The sequence below is a fragment of the Zophobas morio genome, unplaced genomic scaffold, assembly GCF_036711695.1.
Source record: "Zophobas morio isolate AGI-343-1 ecotype UQ-CSIRO unplaced genomic scaffold, CSIRO_AGI_Zmor_V1 ptg000012l, whole genome shotgun sequence".
NCBI classification, from domain to species: domain Eukaryota; kingdom Metazoa; phylum Arthropoda; class Insecta; order Coleoptera; family Tenebrionidae; genus Zophobas; species Zophobas morio.
This window is the reverse complement of record NW_026972117.1, coordinates 18589213-18616850: the sequence shown is the minus strand read 5'-3', so window position 1 is coordinate 18616850 and position 27638 is coordinate 18589213. Positions and strand designations below refer to the sequence as shown.

General features: G+C 31.4%; 1 protein-coding gene across 1 annotated transcript in view; it reads left to right on the top strand.

Annotated features, from left to right (window-relative positions):
• The window catches only part of LOC135127945 (angiopoietin-4), a 153350-nt gene that overhangs the window by 75559 nt on the left and 50153 nt on the right, over nt 1-27638 (top strand). Inside the window, exon 2 of the mRNA XM_064054658.1 lies at nt 25233-26469. Within this exon, the coding sequence (XP_063910728.1) occupies nt 25233-26469 (1237 nt within the window). The remainder of the gene's footprint in view (nt 1-25232; nt 26470-27638) is intronic.

Genomic DNA, 27638 nt, shown 5'->3' with positions numbered 1-27638 from the left:
GAAAGCCTGATTTGCCTTTTTAGGAAAGTCGGTTCGTTTTCGTTCCTGCTGTGTCCATCCTGAGGGAGCCGTTTCTTGTCGTTGGCAAAGATGAATCACGCTACAAAAGAAAATACTGTAATGAGGCTGGAATTTGCGCGATTTTGGCGAGCTCTTTCGCCGGAATTCTGCAGGGTAAGAGGTGATTGTTTCTCAACAGGCTATTAAAAATTTAATTGGAAGTTTGTGTGTGGAAGTATGGACGTGGATTATTAATTAACAAATTATGTAACGACAGATCTAGATCTGGTAAATAAATTAAAGAACTGTACCTACTACGGCGCGGTTTCGAAACGACCAGAAATGGATGTTATGTAAAAATGTTTATTTTGGAATAACTTAAACACCGTAATACTAATCGGAAGAGTGTCAGAGGAAGGTGTGGGGAAAATAGGGAACTGGAGAAATTCATAAAATCGGTAATATTTTAGTAGGTGGCTAAAGGCTAAAGCTTTAATATTTTGACAACTTGAGTCGCTAAGTTTTGTTTGCAACTTTAACCCATATGGTTAGAAGTGTAATAACCAAAGAGATGAAGTTTACAACACGTGGTTGGTAATAATAACAACAACAAAGCATTCAACGAATTGTCAAATAAGCTGAAAGAATGTCAAGTTTTAAAGAAAGATTTAATACAATATTTGAATTGATAAACAGTGACTTAAAGTTTTTTCAATACATCGAATGAAATTATTATTATTTCCCGAGCGTAAGGTATTGGAATCGAGTCCATCCCGACCTTTCATGACCTCTAGAGTACGAAGAAATAGGTATCTCGTTTCCGTCTGTCTGTCTGCCGTCTGTCCAGTTTTTTGTTAGAAAGATAATCTCCGAAACTACTGGACCGATTGTTGTCGAATTTTGTATCTGTATTAGGAATATCATATAGATGGTAAAACGCCAGCCAAAAATTGGCTAATCATCCCCATCAACAATTTGACGATGTCATCTCCAAAATTTACAATAGTAAATTTGTTTTAATTTTTATAAAATAAGATAACACTGTATTTGTGGTGTCGAGTTTTTAGCCTATATATCAAAATTTTTACAAAAAAATCAAAATTATATAACATTTTGCAATTTAACTTTGAAATTGCAAAACCGAATGCTCTGAAATCTTGCAAACGTTTTAAACGTGAATCGTTAACCAATATTTATCAGTTTTTCTCCTTCCAAAAAATTGATGACGTCATCTCAAAATTGCCGAATAAATTCTCTCTGAAGTATGCAAAACAATATGATTCTATACTTGTGGTTTACCAACTCACAGTTTTTAGAATTATTTATACAGGATGTGACAGAAAAATTTACATGAAACAAACGCGTAGCACACTTCTTTATATTTGTTTTAACATTACATATATATCCTTATTTAACTTATAAAGGTTATCAAAAAAAAACCCAAAAATTTCATTTTCTCGATTTTGCATCACTATTTTTCGTTTCTACATTTCTTTAATTTTTCATGTTTCTATCGATTTTATAATTTTCCAGTTTTTCAATTTTTAAAATTTTTCAATTTTGCAATTTTTGGATTTCTCAATTATCGGATTTGTGCCGATTTCTTTGATTTTCAATATTTCGATTTTGCAATATTCTTTGCTTTTTCCGATTTTGCAGTTTTTCGACTTTTAAGGTCCTGAATTTTTAGTCTTTCGTTTTTTCAATTTTTCGTTTCTTCAATTTTTCAAGTTCTTGATTTTCAATTTGTAGAGTTTTCAGAGTTTGCTTTTTATATTTTTGTTTTTGATTTTTTATTTTTGATTTTTCAATGTTACAATTTTGTAATTTTTCCATTTTTTTGACTTGAAAAGTTGAAAAATCGAAAAACTTAAAAAAAAGAAAATTTGCAAAATCGAAAAAGTGGAAAATCGAAAAATTACAAATGGAAGAACTGATGACACGGCTTTTTTTGCAAAACTAAAAATCCAGAAATTTAAAATTCGAAAAAATAAATTAATCGAAAAATTGTAAAGAAAAAACGAATCGAATCTAAAATTTGGAAAAGCCAGAAAGAAATTGTACAATCGAAATGAATCGAAGAAATTGTAACACTCAAAGATCGAAATTGAAAAATTAAAAATCGAAAAATTGAAAAATCGCATAAATGAAAAAGTTTTAATTTTCTAAACTTAACTTTAATTGAAAAATGGAATAATTCTAAAATCGTAAAATTGAAAAATTTATTAGATGCAAATTTAAAATGAAAACTAGAAAAATTACAACTCAAAAATTAAAGAATCTAAAAATTGAAAAATTGAAAGATTGAGAACCGATAATTGCAAATTGAAAAATTTCAAAATTCAAAAACTGAAATATTTCATATTGAAAAAAGCAAAATTAGAAAATCAGGACAATAAAAAATAGAAAAATTGTAAAAATAAAGAAAATAAATACCAGAGGAAATCGAAAAATTCAAGAAATAAAAAATTGAAATATCTGAAACTGAAAAATTACAAATCGATATCTCGTGAAATTCCAAACCGAAAAACTGAAGAAACGAAAAATTGAAAAAACTGAAGTTGGCAAAACAAAAAATTATAAAATCGGAATATTTAAAAATGGAAAAATTGTAAAAATAAAGAAAATAAAAAACGACACTTGAAAAATTGAAAAATTAAAAACTGAAAACTCGTGAAAACTGAGAAATTTTAAAATGAAAATTCCAAGAGGTTCATATCGTAAAACTGAAGAAACAAAAAAAAAAGAAAAACTGAAAAATTGCTAATCGAAAAATTGAAGAAACGAAAAATTATTGAATTGGAACATTGAAAATTCGAAACATGTAAAAATAAAGAAAATAAAAAAACCGAATCGAAAAATTGCTCGAAAATGTGAATAAATGAAAGCTTAAATTTCAAAAAATTGAAAAATTAAAAATCCAATAATTGAAAAACATGAATAGATAAAAAAGTTGTAAAATCCAATAATTGAAAAATGGAAAAATTCTAAAATCTTAAAACTGAAAAAGTGAAACATTTTAAAAATTATAATTATTATTAAATGGATATATATGTATTTAAAATGAAAACTATTAAAATTGCAAATCAAAAATTGAAGAGCTAAAAATTGAGAAAACGGAAAATTGAAAACCAAAAAATTGAAAAATCCAAAAACCAAAAAATTCTTAGTGAAAAAATCCGTGACGGTAGACATACAGACAGACAGACGGAAAAGGAGACCTATTCCTTCGAATTCTAGGGGTCATGAAAGGTCGAGAAAACGTAAAAGTAGAGAGTCGGCTGACGGACACTTGATTACAACACTTCTTTCGCTTACGCTAATATCTCTTCTGAGATTCCAAACCGAAAAATTGAAAAAACTAAAACTGGAAAACAAAAAATTATAAAATCGGAACATTAAAAAATGGAAAAATTGTGAAAATAAAGAAAATAAAGAACCGACACGTAAAATTGCAAATCTAACAATAAAAGAAATGAAAAATTAAAAAACCTAAAAACTGAAAATTTAAAAATTGAAAACTCGTGAAATCGTAAAAAAGAAGAACTAGAAAACCAGAACAACGAAAAAACCAAAAATTGTAAAAATGAAGAAAATAAAATACTACATGAAAAATTGCAAATTCAAAAATCGAAGAAATGAAAAATTAAAAAATTAGCAATTGAAAAATAGCAGTTGAAAAATTAAAAAAAATTAAAATCGAAGAAATACATATCGTAAAATTGAAGAACCAAAAAAAAATGAAAACTTGAAAAATTGCAAATCGAAAAATTGAAGAAACTGGGAACTGATGAAATTGAAATTGAAAAATCAAAAAATTATAAAATCGGAACATGGAAAACTTGAAAACTTGACAAAAATTAAGAAAAAAAAAACCGACACGAAAAACTGCAAATGGAAAAACTGAAAAAATGAAAAACTGAAAAATCTAAAAATTGAAAACTCGTGAAATTGCAAATCGAAAAATTGGTAATCTAGGTAAGCATCCAAATGTTGGAAAATAGAAAAACTGCAAAATTTTAAAATGAAAACATGAAAATGAAGAACTGAAAAATTATATTAAATTGGAACATTGAAAAATCGAAACATGTAAAAATAAAGAAAATAAAAAGCCGAATCGAACAATTGCAACTCGAAAATCTGAATAAATGAAAACTCTAGAAATTTTAAAACGAAAAATTACTAAATCTAAAAACTGAAGAAACAAGAAAAATAAAAAATTGAAAAGTCGCAAATCAAAACTGACGAAACAAATAACTGAAAAAATTAAAATTAAAAAAACAAAAATTTATAAAATCTAAACACTGAAAAATCGAATAATTGAAAAAATAAAAGAAAGAAGAACCGAAATGAAAAAAATTTGAGAAACTCAAATCGAAGATTTTCAAAATCTACAAATTTGAAAAGTTCAAGAGTTGGAGAATTGAAAAACTGAAACTTGAAAATTCGAAAAATTGCAAACCGGAAACCAAAAAAAATGAAAAATTGAAGAATTGAAAAGTTCGTATCAGAAAAGCTGCGGGAGTGTTATTTACGCCACTGATGGTTTTTAGTTTATAGAGGTTATCAGAAAACAGCAATCGCAATTTTTTTTATAATTTTTCAAAGAAACGGGATTTATTCAGCTGCACTTTGGGGGCCAGGCAAGTTCTGTGGAAATAACCTTCGACCAATTTTTTTTTATGGAAACATAATTTGCCAAATTCATACTCCCCCACAGTGGACCTTGATTTTATTTATATTTATCTTGAATTATAAGATTGCTTTTGTCTTAAAAGTGGAGAGTTAAAATCTAGAGTGACTGATTTAATAGACAAAGGTCAGTTAAACAACTCACTTGTCAGTCTTATTGAATATTAACCTTACAAAAAGGTCTTTTTGGAATTTTCACGCACCTTGACAAACTACTCTGATTGAAAAAACTAATAATAATTAATAACCTCAAACATTTTAGTAAACTAAATCATTTTGTAAAACTCTTGTTTATAGTCCAAATAGTATAAATTTATTTTCCCAAATCTACCCAATAAATCAAAGTTAAATTACAGTTACGTGAGGTATGCCGACATCATGGTCAATGCGAGGGAGTTTTATATTTGAAAACACTTTACTCATAGTGAATGTTTTTATTTATGTTTTTATTTATAATTTATTTATAAACCAATAAAAGTTAAAAGCTCGAGAAACCTACTTTAGAACATTTCTTTGTTAAAGTGACAAAATTATAACAGAAAACGCAAGTTTGGTTTAAGGGTCAAGGTTCAATCAAAAGGTAACGGTGACTTCAATGCCAACTATGTTAAAAGAACAACCATTATTTTATAACACTTCAGTTTAACTCAGAATATAAAGCTTACAATTTCCATTAACAGACACCTCTTAAACAAAAAAAGAATAAAGAATCAAGCTGAAGTAATCGCATGTCGACTTGATTAGTTAATAAACGTGTGTTGAAAATTACGCCGACGGTTTAAAGCAACCCATCAAGAGTTTTACGAAAGCAATTTATTAATTAAAACATTACACTTAAGTGTTAAGTTAATGGAGCGCGACTTTATTGCACTTTAATTCCCTGTTTATGGATAAGATAATAACAGTCAGAATTTTCTGGCGTACTTACGCAGACGTGTTAAGGACGCCGGTTTATGGGTTTGCGTTTATGGTAATAGTAGTGATTGTGTTTTGGATCGGATTTACGTTCGCTTTATCAAGGCAATATATCCGGAAAGCGCAAATGGAAAAAAATGTTTTGTATTGAAATAAGTTGCCTAAGGGCGTTAGTATGTGGACTTTTCTAAAAAATGTAAGGCTGAGGCCGTTACCGGTTTAACTGCATTGAAAATGTGTACAGTTACTTCAACAATAGGATTTGTTCGTGGGCTAATATTATCTACGCAGTGGAACCACGAAGGTCAAAAAGATAATCTATTTTTGAAATTATGCAAGGTCGGGCGATAACTTATAAATCAATGAAACGGATCTATACCATTAAGTTTGATGAAATACAACCACGTTAATTGTTTTTTCGGTTTTGCGTTGTTTACACAACTCTTGGACGGAAAAAGCAAAGGTCAGGTGGGCGGCCAAAGCGATTGTATCGGATGGCCGAGTCAAATGTCGAATTCCTAAAACAATCAACGGTCCTCAACAGTAGTGAGAGATGACATTTAATATAAAATAACAGTAAAGAAATTGTGTAGTCAGCAAACAAACACGACGAGCTTCACAGCGGTGACCATTTTCATCGATTTTTTTATTATTAGCAAGTCAAAGTTTACATGTTACAAGATATCTACACGTGTAGTTTACAATTATCTCAAGCGGAAGTCTCTTAATGAGCAAGGTGTGCTGAGATTATTGAAATCAGCGTCTCGTTAAGAAGTAAGAATTTAAGATACTCTTGTACGTTTACAGGCAAACAGGAAAAGTGTATCTTATTAACAAATCGATGGTGGTAATTGCAACAGCAGAGCACTAAATCTTGTCGGGAATTTGAGGAAATAAAAAATAATTGCTGATATGGAAGCAGATCATTATGTCTTAACCAGAGTGGGTGTGTAATTTACGATTAGTTAAATCTAGGTAATGAGAGTTTATTTATAACACCTCTTTCACTTATTAGAGAAAGAAAAAACTTGTAATACGTAATGGGCAATAAATCCCAATTCAGAACGGTATTTTTGCAAGTAAGATGATGCTTGGGATTAAAGTTACCAAAAAACTTGAAACATTAGAAATGATAATTTGATGCTCATTATACAGAAACACTCTGTCAGCTTAATCGGAAGTAAATTTGCACGTTGGAGTGGTAAACAAGTCGTATTTTGATAAAATGAGCGATTTTAATGAGGATCTGAATTATGGCAAAGTTAATTTCGCCGAGTTTGAAGAGTGAAACTTACAGCCGCATAACAGAACGTTAATCCGCTTTTTAATGCCAATTTTTTTAATTTTTTTGCTATTTTGATACTATCAGTGGCCGCTTTAAATGCTCCAAATAGATTTCTTTACGCTTTAAGAGTTTACAGCAAAATATATCAAATTATATGAAATTTGTTTTTTTATTTATTTTTTTACACTTACAAAGCAAAAAAATTGGTCTAAATTTATTTAAACAGAACTTGTCTGAAATACAGGCGAATAAATACAGATTCTCGGAAAAATTATAAAACATTATTTGCGACTTATTTTTTTTATTATAACCCCGATGTGTGGAATGTTATTAATTATAAATATAACCAAAGAAGCATGCTATGGGGTATTTCAAGTGATTTTTTCCAATTGCAAAATTTTAGTAATAGATATAAATAGATAAATTTTGATTAACGATTTACGATGCTTGCAAGATTCCAGAGCATTGGTTTAACAAATTCAAAATTAAATTGCAAAATGTTATTACAAAATTTTGATTCTTTTCCAAAAATCTGAATGTTTAAGGTTAAATTTCGACAGGGAATCATAAGCCACATAAGTGCAGGAGTGTCTTATTCTACAAAATTTAAATAACATTTACTACATTAATTATTAACATATCCATATAAAATTTGACGACAATCGATCAGTAGTTTCGAAGTTTATCTGTAAAATAAAAATTGAGTCAGACGACTAACAGAAACACAAGACCTACTCTTTCGTACTCTAGGGCACATGAAACGTCGAGAAAACACGAAAATAGGCATATATCGGATAAACCCTGTTCGGTTCGGAAAGCAAAAATGTATTTGCGATTTTCTGATAAAATGTCATAGCAATAAAAAATGTTGCTTCGGTTAATATAGCTAATTAACATAATAAATAATAATAATAAAAGTTTAAACGTTCTTCCAGGTGAAATACATGTTTTAAGTCAAGTTAAAATTTTTATTCTTTTGACTTTTTTCTGTAAAATAACAAACAAAAAAGTTCTTCTTGTTAACTGAATTCAGGTACATACTGTACATATATATTAAAAAAAAATGCAAATATTTAACGAATTTATAAACAGAAAGCCTGACTTATATTTATCAGGGCAATATTATAGGCCATTTAAAGACGAAAAAATATATTGCATATTTTCCAAGCCCAAACTCAGACTTATAGGCCATCCAGAAAGATAGTGGTTTTATGATTTTGACTTTACAAACCCCTGTTTTAGAAAAAATAGCGTTTTAACTAATACCCCTAAAGGTGGTTTTGTTTAGAAGAAGCATGCGGCCAAACACAACAAAGAACCGCTACCAAAGTTTGGGGTGGTAATATAAATTTGTGGCCAAGAGGTCAAAATTGTAAAACCTCTATTTTCGTGGAGGGCCTATACCATTGGAATGTATTTTATTACTTTTTAAGAGATTTATGTAATAATTTCTCTTACCATCTTAGAAATAATCCATGAAATAAATTGTTTTAAGGAGTTTAGGAGTTGATGATGTCATCTTACAATTTTGTCGAATAAATGTTATTTAAATCTTAAAAAGTAGCATAGTCCTGAACTTGTGGTTTATAAATACTCGGCTTTTCGATTTCTCGATTTTTCAACTTTAGATGTTTCAATTTTTCAATATTTCAATTTTGGACTTTTTCAATTTTTCCATTCTTTAAATTTTTGATTCCTCGATTTTTTTATTTTTTAATTTCTCAATTTTCCAATGTTTCAATGATGCGATTTCCCAATTTTACGATTTCTAAATATTTCGATTTTTCATTTTTTCAAATTTGACTTTTCTAAATTTTCAGCGTTCCGATTTCTGAAGTAATCTTTTTTTATTTTCCCATTTTCGACGTCCCAAAGTTTCGATTTTTCACATCTTCAATTTTTTGATTTTCCAGGTTACTGATTTTTCAATTTTTCAAGCTTACTTTTTGACTTTGCTGTTTTAGTTTTTCGCCTTCTCAATTTTAGAATTTTTTAATTTCTCAATTTTTTAGACATTCTTTTCAATTTTGGCATTTTTCAATATTTCGATTTTTGAACACCTGGATTTTTTGATTTCTCAGTTCTTTTGCATTTTGGATTTTCAATTTTTGGTTAAACTTTAGATTTTTTTTTTATACTTCAATTTTTCATTTTTTCAACTTTTCGATGTTCTAATTTTTCAATTTTTAAAATTGTAGGTTTTTCAATTTCTCGAGTTCCTCTATATTTCAATTTTTCAATTTTCCGAATTTTTAAATTTTCGATTTTCCAATTTTTCTTTCTTAAAATGTTTGATTTTTCATTTTTTTGATTCCTCGATTTACCGAATTCAGATATTTCGATGTTTCGATTATTCAAGTTCTCGATTCATCAATTTTTCAATTTTAACTTTTATTCTCGGCTTTCGACTCCTCGATTTCTCGATCCTCTAGTTTTTCGATTTTTCGTTTTTTTCGATTTTTTATTTTTGGCCTTTTCAATCTTTCCATTTTCCAATTTCTCGCTGTTTTGATTTTTCAGATACCCGATTTTTCAATTTTTCAAATTTTTAAATTCTGAAGTTTCGGTTTCTCGATTTGTCGATTTTTCAGTTTTGGGATATTTTAATTGTTCAATGTTTTTAGATTTGTTCGATTTTTGGATTTTTTGATTTTTCAGTTTTACAGTATTTCTATTTTTTAAATTTTTCAAATTTTGACGTTGATAAATTTTCAGTGTTCTGATTTTTCAATGCTTGGTTTTGTCTAGAAGAAAAATGCGGACAAACACAACAAAGAACCGCTACCAAAGTTTGGGGTGGTAATATAAATTTGTGGCGAAGAAGTAATTTTTCGATAATTTTTCGATTTTTAAAATATTTTATTCTTGGATAATTCAATTTTTCGGTTTTTCACTGAAAGCTCCGGTCTCTGGATCAAACAAGTTATCAGGAGACGATTACTCATTTTAATTAAGATTGAATTTATATTTAATATTTTGAGATGACGTCATCACTTCCTTGGCAGGGATGCATAAGCAAATTTTGGTTATCTAATTTTGAATCACACCTAAAATTTCAGATAATCCTATAGACGGAAGAAACAAACTTTTCGAGATTTACCAACTCTGAACACTAAAGAACCATGAAATTTTGTAAATTCAATGATTCTATTTCAGTAGGTCCCTATTATATTTCGGAAAGTCAAAATAAAAATAAATTACTAAACTTTTTAATTTTTTAAGAAAGTGAGCGAAACGTGGAAATCCTTTTGAAAATTGACCCGAAAAATTCTAGCTGGTTTAAAAAATTTCGCAATAACAAAATAAAGCGGTACTTTTAACCCTTGTACTGAAATAACTAATTAGACTTCATGTTTAGAAAATAATTTATTACCCTTAATATTTAAATTTTAGTAGACAGTTTTTAAATGTAATAGGAATTATCGGTTTATTTTTGTAGCGCCAAGTTAATGTTTGACTAAAAACGTAAATTATTTCCATATTAAAAAAAATTAATTTGGAATATAATCTTCGAAAATAACTCACCGTTAACATAAAAATTATATAACACACCAAACGACATCTATAATTAGTGAAACGTTGAAATAAAAAAATTTGGAGAATTTGTTTCCGATAGATTGTTATGCACTGAATATCTACCTTAAAATTGTTTAAACTTTTAAGTTCAATAATCAGAATTAGAGTTATTATAAAATTATAAAAATTATTCGTGTAGATTTAGCCCTTGCAAAAAATTGATCAAACTTTCGCTATCGCGGACAAAGATATTTCGTATTTTGCGATCCGATAATCCGAGTAAAATAAATCTGAGTCTAATTATTTTGGAAACTATATTTCCAGTGAACTTGTTTTCCTCTTTCATTCTGTAAATGTTTGACCAAAGTAAATCACAAAAATATTTTAGAAATTTGTTTTTTTATAAAAAATGATCATCACAATTTCAGCAACCTTTCACTTCAGACAAGACATCCCACGTATCTGTGTCAAATTCACATATAATTTTTCTTCCCATTCAAACGTCATACGCCATAAATTTAAAAAATCAATAACCCAAATTAATTACATAATGGCGATTTCAACAGCTTCAAACAGAAAGACGACGAACCCTTCAGGTTAAAATAGAAACCGACTTCTGCGAGTCTAAAAAACCGCGCCTAATTGAGTCCTCTCCTCAGAGCCATAAAATGTCCAAAAATAAATCAGGTAAAATAAAATTAATTCTTACAGTTTTCTTGGAGCAATATATGAACGACCATAAATCGGCTCTAGTACTTTCTATTATCTCTAATACCTACACGTTACGAGTACTTAATGAGTAAATGTGGGCAATAAAATTTTATATTAGTTCTCCGACTTTCAGGCAGAGAGAATTTATCACTTTTCTCCGAAACTAGAAAATTTTTTCTGCCATTCATAAGAACACTAACAGCGAGTGCGAGTCAACGACCGGAATACAGCAATAAGAGATGGCTATTAGTATGGAAAAACGGACCTTGACTTTATTGCGCCCGACTTTTTTCTCAATCACAAATTAGGTGCTCGATTTTCGGACACGTGTCTCCGTTTTTACCGAATGCACCAAGTTTCTAATCGCCGTTGTAATATGGAAACTTGTTTGAGAATCCGGTTTTGATCGAAATTTTTAGTAATAAAATCTCGAATTTATACTTCTTCGAGTCAATTCTAATAATAAAATGGCCCCAGAAAAAAAGGTAAATGGATGAATTTCTTTCCGAACGATAAAGCCAATTAAATTTATATTTATTTTATTTTATAAATCAATTTATTATAAAAGCAAATAAGAAAAGCGATACATTATAATAACGACTTGTGGATTTTATACGCGTATTATTCGAATAAATAAATATATTTGCATCCTAATTTGTCATAATTTATTATTAATGGTCCCATATGCGGTTTTGTCATGCAGGGCGGTGCAGTAACCACCAGACCGCAATTATTACATCTTCGCATCAATTTACGTTTTCAGTTCATTAAATACTGAAATTTTGAAAACGGATCCTTCATGCAACAGGTGGTCATGCAGACACTTGCCATCAATTCGAAATTTCAACCTCTGACCCCGCAACCTCAATCCGGTCACGATTTGCAAAGTTACTAATTATTTCACCACTTACAACCCACTGGCCCACCGAACTTTTCACCACTTTTTTGGGCAAATGAAGTGATTATTGATAACTTTATTTCGTCGTCGCTCCACTTTGACATTTCTCACCGTCATTCCAAGAATGTTAACACGCATTTCGACGCAGAACACGAAATTTAACGGCGTAGAAATTCCCCAAAATCGGCCAAATGTCAAATTTCTATTAATTTTGTAATTAATTATGAATAAATTATCAATTTAGAAAACCTCGTGCTCGGTCTAGCGAGACGACGAATTACAATAATAATAGTGCGGAGGGTAATAATTAAACCTGTTGTGAAACGTAACGGTATTGTTTACGTAACTTGGGTGCGATATGCTTGATAAGCTCGCTTGTTGCCTTAATGTGTCACAACAGCGAATAAAGTGTTCGTTATATTCGAAGAACTTTTTTTTTCAAAGTGCGAAAAAAGCGTGATTAATAAGTTCCTCGTAAGTGAGAATTGAAATTAATTGATAGAATTCCAGAACATAACTTTTGCGATTTTAAATATGCCTCGGCTAAAAAGTTTCAAACGAACGAATAAATTACCGGTACCGACAAAGCTTATAAATTCTAATTAAAGGGAATGTAATTTGTGTGAATTGTGGTGTGCCTGGAAATTTATTGGGCGCGTTTGAAGTTGTAATTACCTTTAAACCTATAATTTATTGGCGATTTTTGACGCTGGTTTACATGTATGGTATAATAATTAATTTAGCCATTTTTGCGAGCTTAAGTCTATGCGGAATTTCAGCTTTCCGCGATAGATATGTAAATGGTAACTCATTTGTATGCAGTTGTAGCAAGTGCTGTAATATGTTCTGAAGATTTTAACCGTAATTTCAGGAACGACCAACGGCGTAATTTTTATTTATTACCTTCGTTCAGAGTCAAGAAACGAGTAAAAACACTACATTTACCGTCTCTACATTTCGCTTAATACTGAAACTTCAAATCCTAGGAAAGCTTAATATTACAATTTAATTTTTAGAGGATATAAAGGAAATGATTTGATTGTCGAACTTCAAGTTTGGTATTTCAAAAATCAGAAACTACTTAGTTCTTTATATTTACTTTAGTATAACGGTACGCGCGTCGAATGATCTAACTTTAAGAAGAAGAATTATCTGAAGTAATTTTTGTTCTAACTAACTAAATAGCGAAAAAAAAAAAGAAAATATTTTCCAAACCTGTTTTCAAAAATGGTAGATCGATCTACAATAATCGCGGACATTTGGAAGACAATCTCGGTAACGTTCCAAACAATGTCAAAATTAGCTGTATTTAGGTACGTACTGTGTAACGAATAACATGCCATCATGTAAAGTATTCTTCGTATTTACAAATCTGAGGTTACTGGAAGATAATTTCTAAAAATTTTCTGAAAAAATGGTAAAATTAGCTGGATCGAAAAGGAGCCAATAGTTGACACGTAAAATATTTCCGTAGAGTAGGAATCTGAATTTATTTTTCCCATGATGCTTTAAATACCCAAAAAAGTGGGAAATATTTCCCTAGAATTTTCTAAAATATGATAAACGGATAACCTGACGGCATTTTTGTGGAACCTATTCAAATAACTAAGAAAGATTTGAAAATAATTTCCACACAAAAACAATTTTTGGAAAAATTTACAATTTGTCTTAAAAGCAAGAGCAATTTATTAATTGTATTTAATTTCGTTTTATGATATTTAATTCTAAACTAATGCATAATTATAATTTGAAAACTAAACAATAGTTGATAAAAAACTAAGTGTTTTTCACTTCTAAAAGTGGATTAAGTCACCAAGAGACACTTTTCACATTAGAGCCACTTATTCGTTCGGTAGACTTAAACAACATAAAATCCATATTTCTTTTTATTTCAAATTTTAGTACATATTTTTTCATTTCGCTTCTCAAGAAATTAATAAATTTTCCAGATTTATCCACAAATTAAATATTTGATCTACGTAGTTGTTTTAAAAGATATTAATTGGTTTAAAAAAGAAGAAAATTATTTCGATATGTCCATAGATTTTCATGAAAATCAGGTAAACATAAAAACGGTTTATCAGTTTTGATAACGTATGTGTAAATGATTATCAAACTGAGGAGTCGCCCAAAAATGATTTTCCAAATTTTGAAATTGCTCAAATTATCACCATCTCATACTTGTATGAAGGAATCCCAAAACAAGAGGATAGTTATGGACTTTTCGATGGTGTTGTTATAGTTAAATGTACTAGCATTTATGCTAGTTTTAACGTGTGAAAATTAATTATACTGAATTTGAGTATTGATCTAAATTCATTTTTACCTCCTAAGCGTAAGCTAAACATTTCATGACTTCTAGAATATGAAAAAATCAGTCTTCTCTTTCCATCTCTCTGTGATCTGTCGTCTGTGTTGGCTTTTATTAGACATAAAATCTCCAACTACCGATTGTTGTCAAATTTTATATATATACAGGGTGATTTTCTTCACCTGAAACATTCAAATATTTCGGAAAATAAGCACTCTGCGAAAAAATGTCCAGAATTAAAAAGTAATCAAGCTGCGGGGGAAATACATCAGTGCTAAAATTAGCCCCCTCCCCCTGTCCTTGTAGGTGTGGCAGGGGTTAACTTCGAAACCTTAAATGGGAACTGCTATTTTTAATTGCAGATTAGAAGTCCATGGCCAAAAGTACGTACATGATTTGTCTGAAACATTTTTTTCGATTCGTGATCAAAAGCTCTGAATAGAATATATTCAAATTTTTCCGATTTGTCCTACTGCGAACTTATGCATCCGATTTTGTAAGACGTTGGCAATAAAAAATACCACGTTTTATGTAAATATTCGAAATTCGTTATCAAAAAGAAATCTGGCGAACTAAGGTCTGGTAGTCTGGCAGACCACTTTACCGGACCAGCTCTACCGATCCATAAAATACGTACTTTTAGCCGTAGAATCTGAATCTGTAATAAAAATTCGGGGTTCCTATTTAAGACTTCAAAGTTACCCCCGCCCCACCTACAAGAAGGACCGAGGGGGACTAGTTTTTTGCACTAAAGTACGAGTATTTTTCCCATGGAATGATTAAATTTTGAATCTGGACACTTTTTTCTAGACTGCTTATTTTTAGAAATAATTGCAAGTTTCAGGTTAAAAAAATCACCCTGTATTATGAATAGATATTAAAACGGTAACCAAACTTCGTCTAATCATTCCCAACACCAATTTGATAACGTCACCTCAAAATTTTGCATGATAATTACTATTGAAATCTTATGAAACAACATACACTTGTACTTGTGGTTTATGAATCCGTCCTGAGTCTTCCCCTAGGCATCCAGATTTTCGACAAACACAAGTTGCATAACAACTTTTTATCGAATATTGTCGATAATGTAGTGCTTAAAAGCATCTACCTGGTAACGGAAAGATCTCAGGTTCGATCACCTTATGCGCCTTTTTTTTACGTTGTGGCTGTTATTATTTATACTTTTAACTCATAGAGGTTATCATAAAAAAATCACAAAATCAAATTTTATAATTTCTCGTGTTGGACCATACTCAAGGGGCAAGGGAAGTTCTTGGGCCAATTTTTTATGTCAATATAAAGTTGAGATTTTCAGTAATACATATACAGAAAATATTAGTATCTACGGAAAATTTAATTAATTATGATTGCAAATTAATTTTTGTTTTCGACAAAGAATTTCAGGTATATGTTGTTTTTTTTTCATGTCAAAAAATTGTAACATTTCAGTGGGCAATTCATGAAAAATAGTAGGAGCCTCGAAAGAAATTATCCCGAAAGTAACTTCTGAAGGTAAAAATCTATAAGAAAATAGCTTTAGTTAAATTTCGAAAATTGGCGAAAATTTGCTGAAATTTTCCTAGATGTTCTTGAAAAATTTTACTTTTGAAAAAGTTCCCAAAAAATTACCAAAAAATTCTAGGATATAGATTTCGGACTGCCGATTGCAAAAAGATAGCGCGTTTATGCTTCCGGTGCAAGATTTAAGAATATTCGGTTTGAATTTTTTTCTTAACCAAAAAATTGAAATATGAAATGAGCCATTCTGAAAAACGGTAGGAGCTATTGAAGAAATAAGGCTGAAACTAACTTCTAGAGGTCGAAATCTATAAAAAAATGACTTTAGTTGAATTTCGAAAATTGGCTAAAATTTTCATGGGGGGGGATTTATAAAGAACATGGAAAATATCGTCAACATGAGAACGTGTTCCAGTATTACTAATCATATTTAAATAAGTACATACGTAAATGCAAATATATATAGACCATAAAAGAAATATGGAACAATTCCTTTTGAAGCTATTGAAGGCGAAACGCTACAGTCAGAGACAAAGAAAAATGATCCAAGGCTATTTAAATAGACTTACCCTTGCCCCTGAAGTACTATAGATAAAAGGTTGGATTTTTTTGCAAAATTTTTGATACTTAGGTAAAATCTCAAGGCGGATACATAAACCGCAAATAGAACAGTATATTATTTTTTAATCATTAAATGGTGTTTACTAAAAAAATCATGACACTGCTGGTTGACGTTTTGCCATATAGACGAAATTCCTAAAATTTAACAACAATCGGTACAGTAATTTTAGAAATTATATGTCTAATAAAAATCGACACGGATGATGGCAGATGACAAGTATGAAAACGCGAGACCTCCTTTGTTCGTAACTAAGGGTTATTAAACGTCGAGAAAACATAAAAATAGTCATTCGTCAGACCCTATTACAATACTTTCTTAGCTTACGTTCGGGAAGTAAAAATATACAGAAAAGTATAATAACAAATACAAATTTCTCAGCAACGGAATTTATTATTTTCTTTTTAAAATTGAATCTGTGGTACCTTCAACAATAGTCACAGCACCGATCATATTGATAAACATACACAATATTTGCCGACGCGTTTCGCCAACCATGTTGGCATTATCTAGACAAAGCTAAACTAAAATTTTTAAAAAATCCCTGAACCAAATTTTTGAAAATATTAAACTTCAAAATTGAAGAATTAACTTCCTACTACTATTTGTTTTAATGAACAGTTAAATAGTTAGTTATTAATGATTTAACTAACAATAATTTACTAGAATGCGATCCATGTCATTTTGTACTTTTGACTGATGTCATTTTTGATAATTTTGATCAGAATTTTAAAGTGTCAATTAAATTCATATTAAAACTTATCAGAATTGCGAAGTTCCTTTTTCTACTTTGAAGTTTAATATTTTCAAAAATTGGGTTCAGGGATTCTTCTAACCTCTTATTTCCAGTTCTACAGAGCCTTTTTAACGACGTACCTCTGAGCTTATGTGTCATTTTTGGAACAGGCCATATAATCTCTAAGATAACCTATACAACTAATTGTTTTGGTTTTTTTGGCAGTACCCTTTTAACGCTAAATTGTGAAAGTACTCTGAAAGTACGACTTACTTAACAATATTTATAGCACACACGATCAGCAGATTTGGTAATAATGAGACGGTTTAAGATTAACTAAATTGTAAAATTATTTATTATTATTATTATTGATTTATATAATCACTTACCTATATCGTAAATTTAACTAGAGTTTGTCTAAATTTTAGCAGTTACTTTATGATTAATCTAATGTCCTTTGTTGTACTGTGTCCCATATTTTTTATGTTTTATCTCCATTGTTGCTTCCCTATTATGTAAAAACTGTTACAAAAAATGCCAAAATAATCAAAAGCTTTTGTCATAAAATGTGTCCCTATTATTCGTAAAATCGTGGTTTTGCATCATCTTGTACAGCAATCCAGGTAACCGGCAGTGTGTTCGCAAATTGAATACCGTTTAGAATGTATTGTACATACGTAAATTCCATTACCATCCCGATATTATAGCAGCCTAGATCTTCATCATTTCAAAATAATGTTTCTTGCCAGTTGTTAGAGACCTTCACCGTTACCAATTACAAAACGAAGAGCCACTCTACCACTTTTTCTGCAATAAAATCGCAATGTAATGCATTTCACGATGACATCTTACATCCCGATTAGGATCATCTTAAACCCATAATGGCAATAACATGGAATGCTGTCTTGTGACCCTACTACTTGTCAATTTACGAGCCATACGCAATTTGTCGAACCGAAATGACGCAATTCAGCTAAAAGCAGAAATAAAAGCAAACGTAAACGATCATTAACCAAGTAAACGAAAAATTTCAGTGCTTGTATACCTACAATTAGCATAATTTCATAATTAGAACCTTCACTCCCACGAGCAAATGTTGGCGGAAGCGCACTTTGAAAAATCCTCGAATTAAGACCTGAAACCAATTTCTAATTTATTCAAACCCGCTGCGTTTAACAAACAATATTGTTTCTTTCGTTGTCATTTCATGAAACTGATTTATTTCCGCAAGTGGATCGGAGTTTCACCGTTTCTTTCGAGCATTCGAAAGGATATCGGTGACTATTATTTGATCAAAGGAGCAAAAACGCCTAACAATTGTGTTTATTGTTGTTACACAATGCATTAATGAAAGTACAAAGTTTATGGTAAATGCGCCGCAAGAGTTCTTCCACAAATGGGTTTACATAACATTTCGGCCGTCGAGGTGCTACAAACTACGATCAAAATTCGTGTGTTCATCGAGAACATCTCTCACTTTCAGTGCAATTACCTTCACAATGCAGTCATTTAGACTCTCAGACATCGCGAAATAATTATAATAAAACATTCGAAAACGTGCACCACTATTAAACGGGTTAAAGGTTAATCGAGATGACCCTCGATGCATCCGCACTTTACCGAGAGCTTTCTACTCTCAATTTAGATCGTATCGTTGAAAATCAATCTAGATGTCATCAAGACAGCAAGGTCGGTGTTAAAAATGGTCTCCTCTCCGCGGGTTCTTTATTTCCTTTGTGAAAAATCACCATAGCTCTTTGGGTGACGCAACAGCGTAGAGGCCAGCGATTAAGAACAATTGGATTTTTACTTGGTGATTTGTAAAACTGCTAAAAATTTTATGAATACACAATGAGGAACATCCTAATGAAGAGTGGCTGTTACATCACTTTTTATTGTAATAATCGGTGACTCAAAGGAGTTCGCATATCGTTGTCGTTTTTATTGTTATTGGAATGAATCGTTATATTTAATTTGGTTTTCGTTCAGGGTTATTAAAATTAATTAAAACCGTGTTAAAGAGGACAAAAGGATGAAGATGAATATTTTATGCGGTATGTTTGCGGTTTGGTTCGCACAGCAACAAGGACTCGAAAATTAAAAAAAATAACTGCACAGCAGTTTCTCTGACGATGACCAATAATAATGAAAATATGAAGTGTTTATTAGATTTTTATTATTTTAGCAAACAATTTAAGATATAAAAAATAAATAAAAAAATCCTTCGTGTGACCGAAATGTTCGTTAGGCAAATAATGCTTTAGTGTATTTTGTTGTAATCAATGTCGAATCATAAATCGATTCTAAAATATTTTGTCCACTGTAAGAGACCACCTGCCAAAATTCGACATATTTTTGACAATGAAATTTTGAACAGCATTTTTTCCGCGCTGGACCTCTAGAGTAATAATATCTATGTAGTTTTTTCACAGACTTACTTGTATGTGTTGTTATAAGTACTTTATTTGAATTTAAATTTACATAATAAATAAGCAATGTTATTAATAACATGTCAGAGGTTGCCTGCAAAATGTTGGCTGACCTACAGATAAAAAAAAATAAAAGACAGTTTAGCATAGAACATTGAATTTAAAGCTATAAATAATAATAAAAAAAATTGGTGTATGGAAAGGATTTTTTGCTCAAGTTCAAACAAAAAAAGTCCCTAGATTGAAGATCACCAGTACTAATTTCCTTCCAGAAGTTCTAATAAGTGTGGATGATATTATTAAAACTGTTTCGTAGTATACGTCTTAAATTTTATGTAAGCTTAGTTTAGCTTAGCTTTATATAAGCTTGTCAATCCAATTATAATACAATAGAATAAACATCAAAATGCTTAAAATGTCTTAATTTTGAAAAATTTCGAAGTACTCCTTAAAATGTTTAAAATTACATAGCTGAGCTTGTTGTTTATTGCAACCACTGAAAAAAGAACAGTTTATGTTCAATTTGCTTGTCTATTCCGTATTTTTATTAACTCATCTCTATCAAACATCTTTAAATTAAAATCGTGATAAATTTACAAAGACAAATTGCTTTTACTTTCTAAGCGAGAAGGAAATATTGTAATTGAGTCTATTGGAGGATTTGCTACTTTCATTATTTCTCGACGTTTCATGAGGCCTAGAGTATGAAAAAAGTGGTCTCGAGTTTCCGACAGTCTGTCGTCTGTCTGTGTACAATTTTTATTAGACAGATCTCCGAAACTACTGGACCGAGTGTTATCAAATTTTGTAGGTATATTAGGAATATCATCTAGATGGTAGTACGCTAATCAAAATTTCATCATCACTGGCATCTCCAAAATTTACAACTGTAAACATTATTTAAATTTTATAAAATAAGATATTGCTGCACTTGTGATGTATCCGTGTTAAAGTATTTTCCTTACACATCCACATTTTTGGAAAAAAAATCAAATTTGCCAAACATTTTTCAAGATAACTTTGGAACTGCAAAACCGAATGCTTTGAAATCTTACAAACGTTTTAAAGTTATTGTTAGCATGGTAAAGCGTCAAAAATTATCGTCTATCCTCTCCCAAAAAAAAATGATGACGTCATCTCAAAATTTTGCGGAATAAATCCATTTTGAAATTTGCAAAATATTATGGCTCTATACTTGTAGTTTATCAGTGCACACATAGTTTTTAGTTTAGTTTTGGTTTATACAGGGCGATAAAAATATTAATCAATGAAGCAATATATTTTATTGATTAAATCAAAAATGACTCACTACACAAACAATACTGTTGTTATTGATATTACACTGCAGATACCCAAATTAATCTGCTTGTCCTTGCAAAAATTTTGTAATGGAAAAACTCACTTGAAACAAACGCTTAACTCGCTCCTTTACGCTTATTTTTACATACATATCTTTATTTTAACTCATAAGAGTAAATAAAGGCTTATCATTTTTCTAAAAAGCTGGATTTGTTGTATTGTACTATAAATATGCTAGCTTTAGTACCAAAAAACCCTTTTTACTTTCCGAGTGTTGCTAAGGAGGTAAATATGCGGCTACTAGCTACTTTCATGTTTTCTCGACGTTTCATGACTACTAGAGTATAAAAAATACGTCTTTCGTTTCCCTCTATCTGTCGTCTGTGCCGATTTATTACGCATGTCATCTCCGAAACTACTTGTTAATTTTATAGATCTTTTAAAAATATTGAAAATATAAAGAAAATTTGGCCGATCATCCCCACCAACAATTTGCTGTCGTAACCTCAAAATTTTGCTTCATAAATTCTGTTTAAATTTGATAAAGCAATATGCTCATGTATTTATGGTTTATGAATTCGCCTTAATTTTTTACCCGCGGCGTCCCGTTTTTCCCAAAATAATTATATATAATTGTATAACATTTTATAATACTGTAAGAGGGACAGTAGCCACTCATTTGGTCATTTGTAATAACGCAAATATCGTGGGTTTGATCCCCTCATGGCCACTTTTTCTCTTACACTGTGACTGGTGTTATCTATTTTTGTTCCTAAAACTGGATTTGTGTGATTGTACTTCAGGAACGAGGAAAATTGGGTCTGGTAAGATGATATCAATTTTTACTTCCCGAGCGTAAGCTAAGAAAATATGGTAATCGAGTCCATCGGACGAATGACCACATATTTTCTCGATGACTCCTATAGCACGAAAAAGTAGTCTCCCGTTTCTGTCTGTCCGTCTGTCTGTGTGTCTGGGGTTTGTATTCATTTTTATTAGACACGTAATTTTCGAAGTTGCTGGACCAATTATATTGTCAAATTTTGTTTATACATTAGAAATATCATGCAGATGGTTAAATGCTAGCCATAATTTTGCTAATCATCCCTACCAACAATTTGATGACGTCATTTCAAAGAATTCTATGTTTATTTTATTTAACTGTTATACAACAATATACTCCTACAAGTGTGGTGTACGAATCCGCTTTGAGTTTTTCCCTGACCGTCCAAATTTTTGCAAAAACATAAAGCATAATAAGTATAATAGTAGTTTGCCATTAGCGCAAGACATCCCGATCATGGTTTAGTGGTTAAGGCTGAGGAATCCAGACCAGACGTCGCGCGTTCGATTCCCAGCTTGACCGTTTATTGTTTTTTCCTTTTTTTTATCTTTTTCTCTTGTGTATTATCTATGTTTATGACGTCATAACAAATTTTTTATTGACTAAATTAAGAACGAGTCGCCCCATTTTCTCGAAAATAAGTGATAAAATGAAAATTATTAGATTTTGTTCAACTGTGGTTTAATTAATAAGTTTAGTCCTCTGTTTTGAAAAGATAAACTCATCCAAATCAAACTAATTTCTAGGTGACATTCTTTCGATGTATAAGCATAAATAAACACTTTCTTGAACTTCAAATTGCTATCACCTAGTGCTGAAGGATATTTTATCCCGTTAGTTAAGTGCTTTAAATATAATACATATGCGAGGGTGTTATTTGTGCCGCTGGTTTTTACTTTACAGCGGTTATTTCAAAACCAAAATCGTAAAATCAAATTTTATAATATTATTTATTGCGATTTAGTGAGTTATTGGAATAGTTGAAGCAATTTGTTTATAACCACGATATATATAATATAGGAAAAAAAAAGTTAGGTAATTATTTTCCTAAAGCAATAAAAACATAAGACCAGAACAAAAAACAGTATAGGTTGGTCATTTAAATCTGGCGTCAGCTGGCACTATAAACAAAACCGGATATCGTAAATTATTACTTCTGGTGTTAAATCAGATCTATCACATTAAATTGGCATAGGAATTAAAACAAAAACTTGATATTTGAAACAAGTTACAACACTTTATCCTTTACAAGGAATTAAAAAAAATCTGCTCTGTCTCTCCAAGCTGTCGTTCCATTGGTTCGATTTTTAAATCGTGATCGTGACGTGTGACTGACAGCCATAACTAACCTAAGATCGTGCAACTAACAAAAGACAATCAATCAGTTGCTAACTAGCTCAGACACACGACTTTTTGTCATGCCTTCCTTTGATGCGAAATTTAGTGATTGATCGACTCATATATATGTGTAATGAACTAATTAGAATGACTAATGAATAAAACGCTGAACGCATTCACATTAAAAAGTACCAATATTGTGATAAAACTGTCACTTCTTGTGATATTACCAGTAGGCGGAAATTTATCTTACGGATGCAATTCCCCAGTTGAAGCAAGGTGTGTTTTACGGCGAGTAGCGGGGACGCTTTGATCTGGTCCACAAGGTCGTAGCCAGTGCGTCGCTAGGAGTGTTTACAGCTTGTTAAAAAACTACTTCTATATTACTATATTACTTAAAAAAATAATACTTGATGCCCTTTTTAATTTTTCAAACACAGGACCACAGATTTGTGATCTTGAAATGTTATATTATGTTGATATAGTCCAAAAGAAAAATATATTTGTAATCAAAGTATCGCCGCGACAGCACTGGATCTAGCGTATGAAACACAATTCCGCCCGTTGGATATTACTTAGAGATATACCTCATTTTTTTTTTGTAACTGTCTCCATCCATTTGTTTTGATTTAAAGGCAAAAAAGTATGTATGGAAAATCACTTTAGAAATTTTTTGAATATTTTTACTTCTCGAGCGTAGGATAAATATTATAATACGGTCCATCCAGCGAATGTCTATTTCATGTTTTCTGGACGTTCCATGATCCCTAGAGTATGAAAAAAATAGACCCCCAATTCCATTTGTCTATCTGTCCGTCATCTGTGTTGATTGCCATTATTAGATAGATAATCTCCAAAACTACCGGACTGACTGTTGTCAAATTTTATTTATTTTATTAAAACGATAACCAAAATTTGTCTGATTTGAAAATGACAAAACACCTGTAGCGTCGGACATTTGCATCTAGTTTAACCCGCTTGATTTGTAAATGGATAACCTACTGTTTCATTTATAGATAACATTTAAGCTTTGTCGTTCGTCAACAAGTTAACACCTCTCAAATTGTTTTCATAAGTTGTAATTCAAAATCATAAGCAAGCTGTGTTGTGACATCCATGGAATTTTAAATTAAACGTTATATTAAATATTGAACGAGACGTAAACTGGCCCCAGAAACTGACCGCAGAATTTTTTTTATTTCAAAATATATGTAACAAATCAATAAATAAGTGACCACGTAGTTTCAAAATCCCAGTAACGCAAATCAAAAAATCCACCATTATTTACTTACTTTATTACGTTAAGGGAATTTTTATTCGCATATTACGCTGTGGAATCTAGCTCTCATTTCGCGTTTCCTCACTCGCCACATAATTGTGGTAGCGCAACAAATTACGATAATAACCCAATAAAAAGCTCACTTTAAGAAATTATTCCGGGCATAAATCCGCCAAAATTACAAGTTGCGCCGTGCATTACATCCTTCAAAGTGTCGAATAATTCAGAGACGTCTCCACAAAGCAACCAAATAAAAAACCCGTTAAAAACCTCGTTATTCCGGACGCTTTCTTCTAAGTAGTGCTTTCTTCGGCAATAAAGCAATTAATAACGTGCTTAGTCCGGTAATAGCGTTTTGGTATTATTAGAGAACGAGCCAAATTACACGGTTGGATGGTGTTACGATGCGTAGACTATCATTATAGCCGCAAATTATTGTTGTCGGCAAAGGGAATCTGCTGCATTTACGTAACGCGAAGAAATGATACGTTTAAGGTTCGCGTTTTACGTAATCTTGAGGAGCCCCAGGTCTGTCCTTGACGGACCTATGGGAAAATTTTCCACGCGGAGTTTCACTTTGTGGGGTTTTGGTTTGAAACTGAGAACAAAAAAGCGGTTTAGGAGCAATTATAGAGAAATTTGGGTTTCTTGGAGGTTAACGAACAATTCGGGCGCCGCACGGCTATTAACGAGAAAAGAACAAATTTTATTTCAGTTTTATGAGTTTAATAATTAGAAACAAGAATCTTGGAGTTAATTTAGAGCGAGAAAAAGTAAATCATTATAAAAACCCGGTGCAACTCTTTCTTCAGTTTATTACATAGAAGTTCTTTTTTCAGGGAACAGTACCTTTTCAACGTATTCGAAGCCATCATCTCCACGCTCGACTCCAAACTACAAAGGATAGAAAACTTAGACAAAGCAGTTGAACATTTAATGCGAAGAGTCGAAGGTTTAGATAACCGAGTGAACAATAACATCGACAAAACTGAATCTGTAATCGCAAAACTTGCTCTTCTTGATTCCAAACTCTTCAATTTCGATCCGAAAAAAGTAGACATCGGTCAAGGTGACAACGCAAACTTAGGTCGAAGATTAGTGTCGCTAGACCAAAAAGTCAGCGACATTGACAATAAGCTCAACGTCTTGAAAAATCAGCTCGACAATAATTTCCTTCAAGGTGAAGACATAAATGCCGAAGCTAGCGAAAAGAAACCAGTTAGCATGAACGTCGTCGAGATCACTAAAGCGCTTAATACTGAAGTAATCAGTCACGTAAGTAAAGAACTGGGACAATTAAGAGAAGCTACACAGCACGTTGATGAGAAACTCCAGTACCATATCAACTTGGTGTCTGAAAATTTTGGAAAAATGTTGACGATGATAACTGATGTTCACCATGCTATTGTCGACGATATGACGTTCAGCTATTACAATAAAACCACGACGCCTATTCCAGAAGTGGTCAAAAACAACAAAATCGATGCTTTGGTTCAGCAAATGCGACCCATCATTTCCGTTTCTGAGAAAATGGATGAAGTTTGGGACGTGGTAGTCGGTACAAAATCTTCAGTTGACGATTTAGTCCCAAAATCTGACGAACTGTTGACGCAAACCCAACGACAAGAGCGCGCGATTGGTGAAATTCATAGCGACCTTAGGACGAAAACGAACAAGATAATCGCCAATTTAGATAAAGTGGAGAAGAGATTGAAAAAACAGGAAGACGACGTAGCTACGTTAGCTCAGAGACCCGTTCCTGCAGAACTCCTTCTGGATCCCACGATTGACAGATTGGTGGAATATGACCCTAGTAGATACGTCGAAGAATACGCAACTGATACCACTCTTCCTGTGACTTTTACGACGTTACCACCACCGACATCCATTACTCAAACTTCGTCAACTCTGAATCTAAGTAGCACGACTCCTATGACACCCGCAACGCAACAAACGACGGAAAAACGAGCAGAGAAGAGAAAGAGTGGTCTTATCTTCCCGAGTGTGAAGAACAAGCCATCGCCTGCTAACACGACGTTTGCTTCGGAGCTTTTAGCCAACGTGAAAGATGTAAAGGTAAGTTTTAAGAAAAATTGTTCCGAAATCTGGTCGGCATTTCCGTTACTCAAAATCGATAGCTCAATTATCGGCGTCCAATAACGTCATTGATTTTAATGGTAACTTTCCCCGAATTAAGAGTCCAATTACCGTAATATCGCCAATAAGACATGTAGTGAATGCAGCTAATTTACCACTTTGAGGCACCGTTATTGGACGAACGCGGTCCCTTTGTTTCATTTAAGCGCATTTATTTAACGCCGCGCGAGATAAAAAGCCAATTTCCGGCGAAAGTGATTTTTCTTCACGGACCATCTGGCCGTGTTTTCCTAAAACAATGATGTAACGCGGCTTCTGCCGAAATTATTAATTATGGTGCAGCAGTAAATGTCACGCAATGGTTTCATAATTTGTGAATAATTAATTTGGAAAGGGAAGCTGAATTTGAAGGGAAACAGAAAATATCAAAGGTGGTAGCCGGCGATTAATTTACAATTTTCGTGAAGATGGCATAATAAATTGGTGGCTTGTTGAGATTTTAATTATATATTAATTTTTTAATTTTGCAAATTTAACGCTCATAAATGTCAAAAGATAATGTGGAAACCAACTGTTAAAAAACATAATGATAATTTGGTGATTTAAATTATGGCGCTTAGAAATTTTTGCAAAATCTGCATTCTTGTTTTACTAATTTGCTTTTTCGGGAATTTATTGTAATTACATAAATTTCTAACGTCGATTTATGGCGGCTTTTTACATTTTTTCCAGTTTCCAAAATAGCAACTTGTCAAGTTAGGGTTTTAATTAATGCTTAACCACAATTTTCGACATGTAGTAGCACAACATTTGTTAACGAACCCATATTTTTAGTATTCACACAAAAAATGGACAAGATTAGGCGCGAGATAAAATTAACTTGCAAAACGAAACACAGTTCCCGTAACACAGACAAAATTTTTAACTAATTCTGCATAATTCCTTTTTAACTGTTTAGAAAAGGGACAATTAAACTAATTTTTTTAAAATCCTACGTATGGTTATATACACCAAGTTCAGATAATGGATAATACATGATATAATCCTAAGCCTCAAATCTATACGAAGAAATACATTAAGTTTAACCCCCTTTTAAGTTTTTAATGTTGTTTGTGATATGGTGCAGTTAAATGAAGTTGATTTAAATT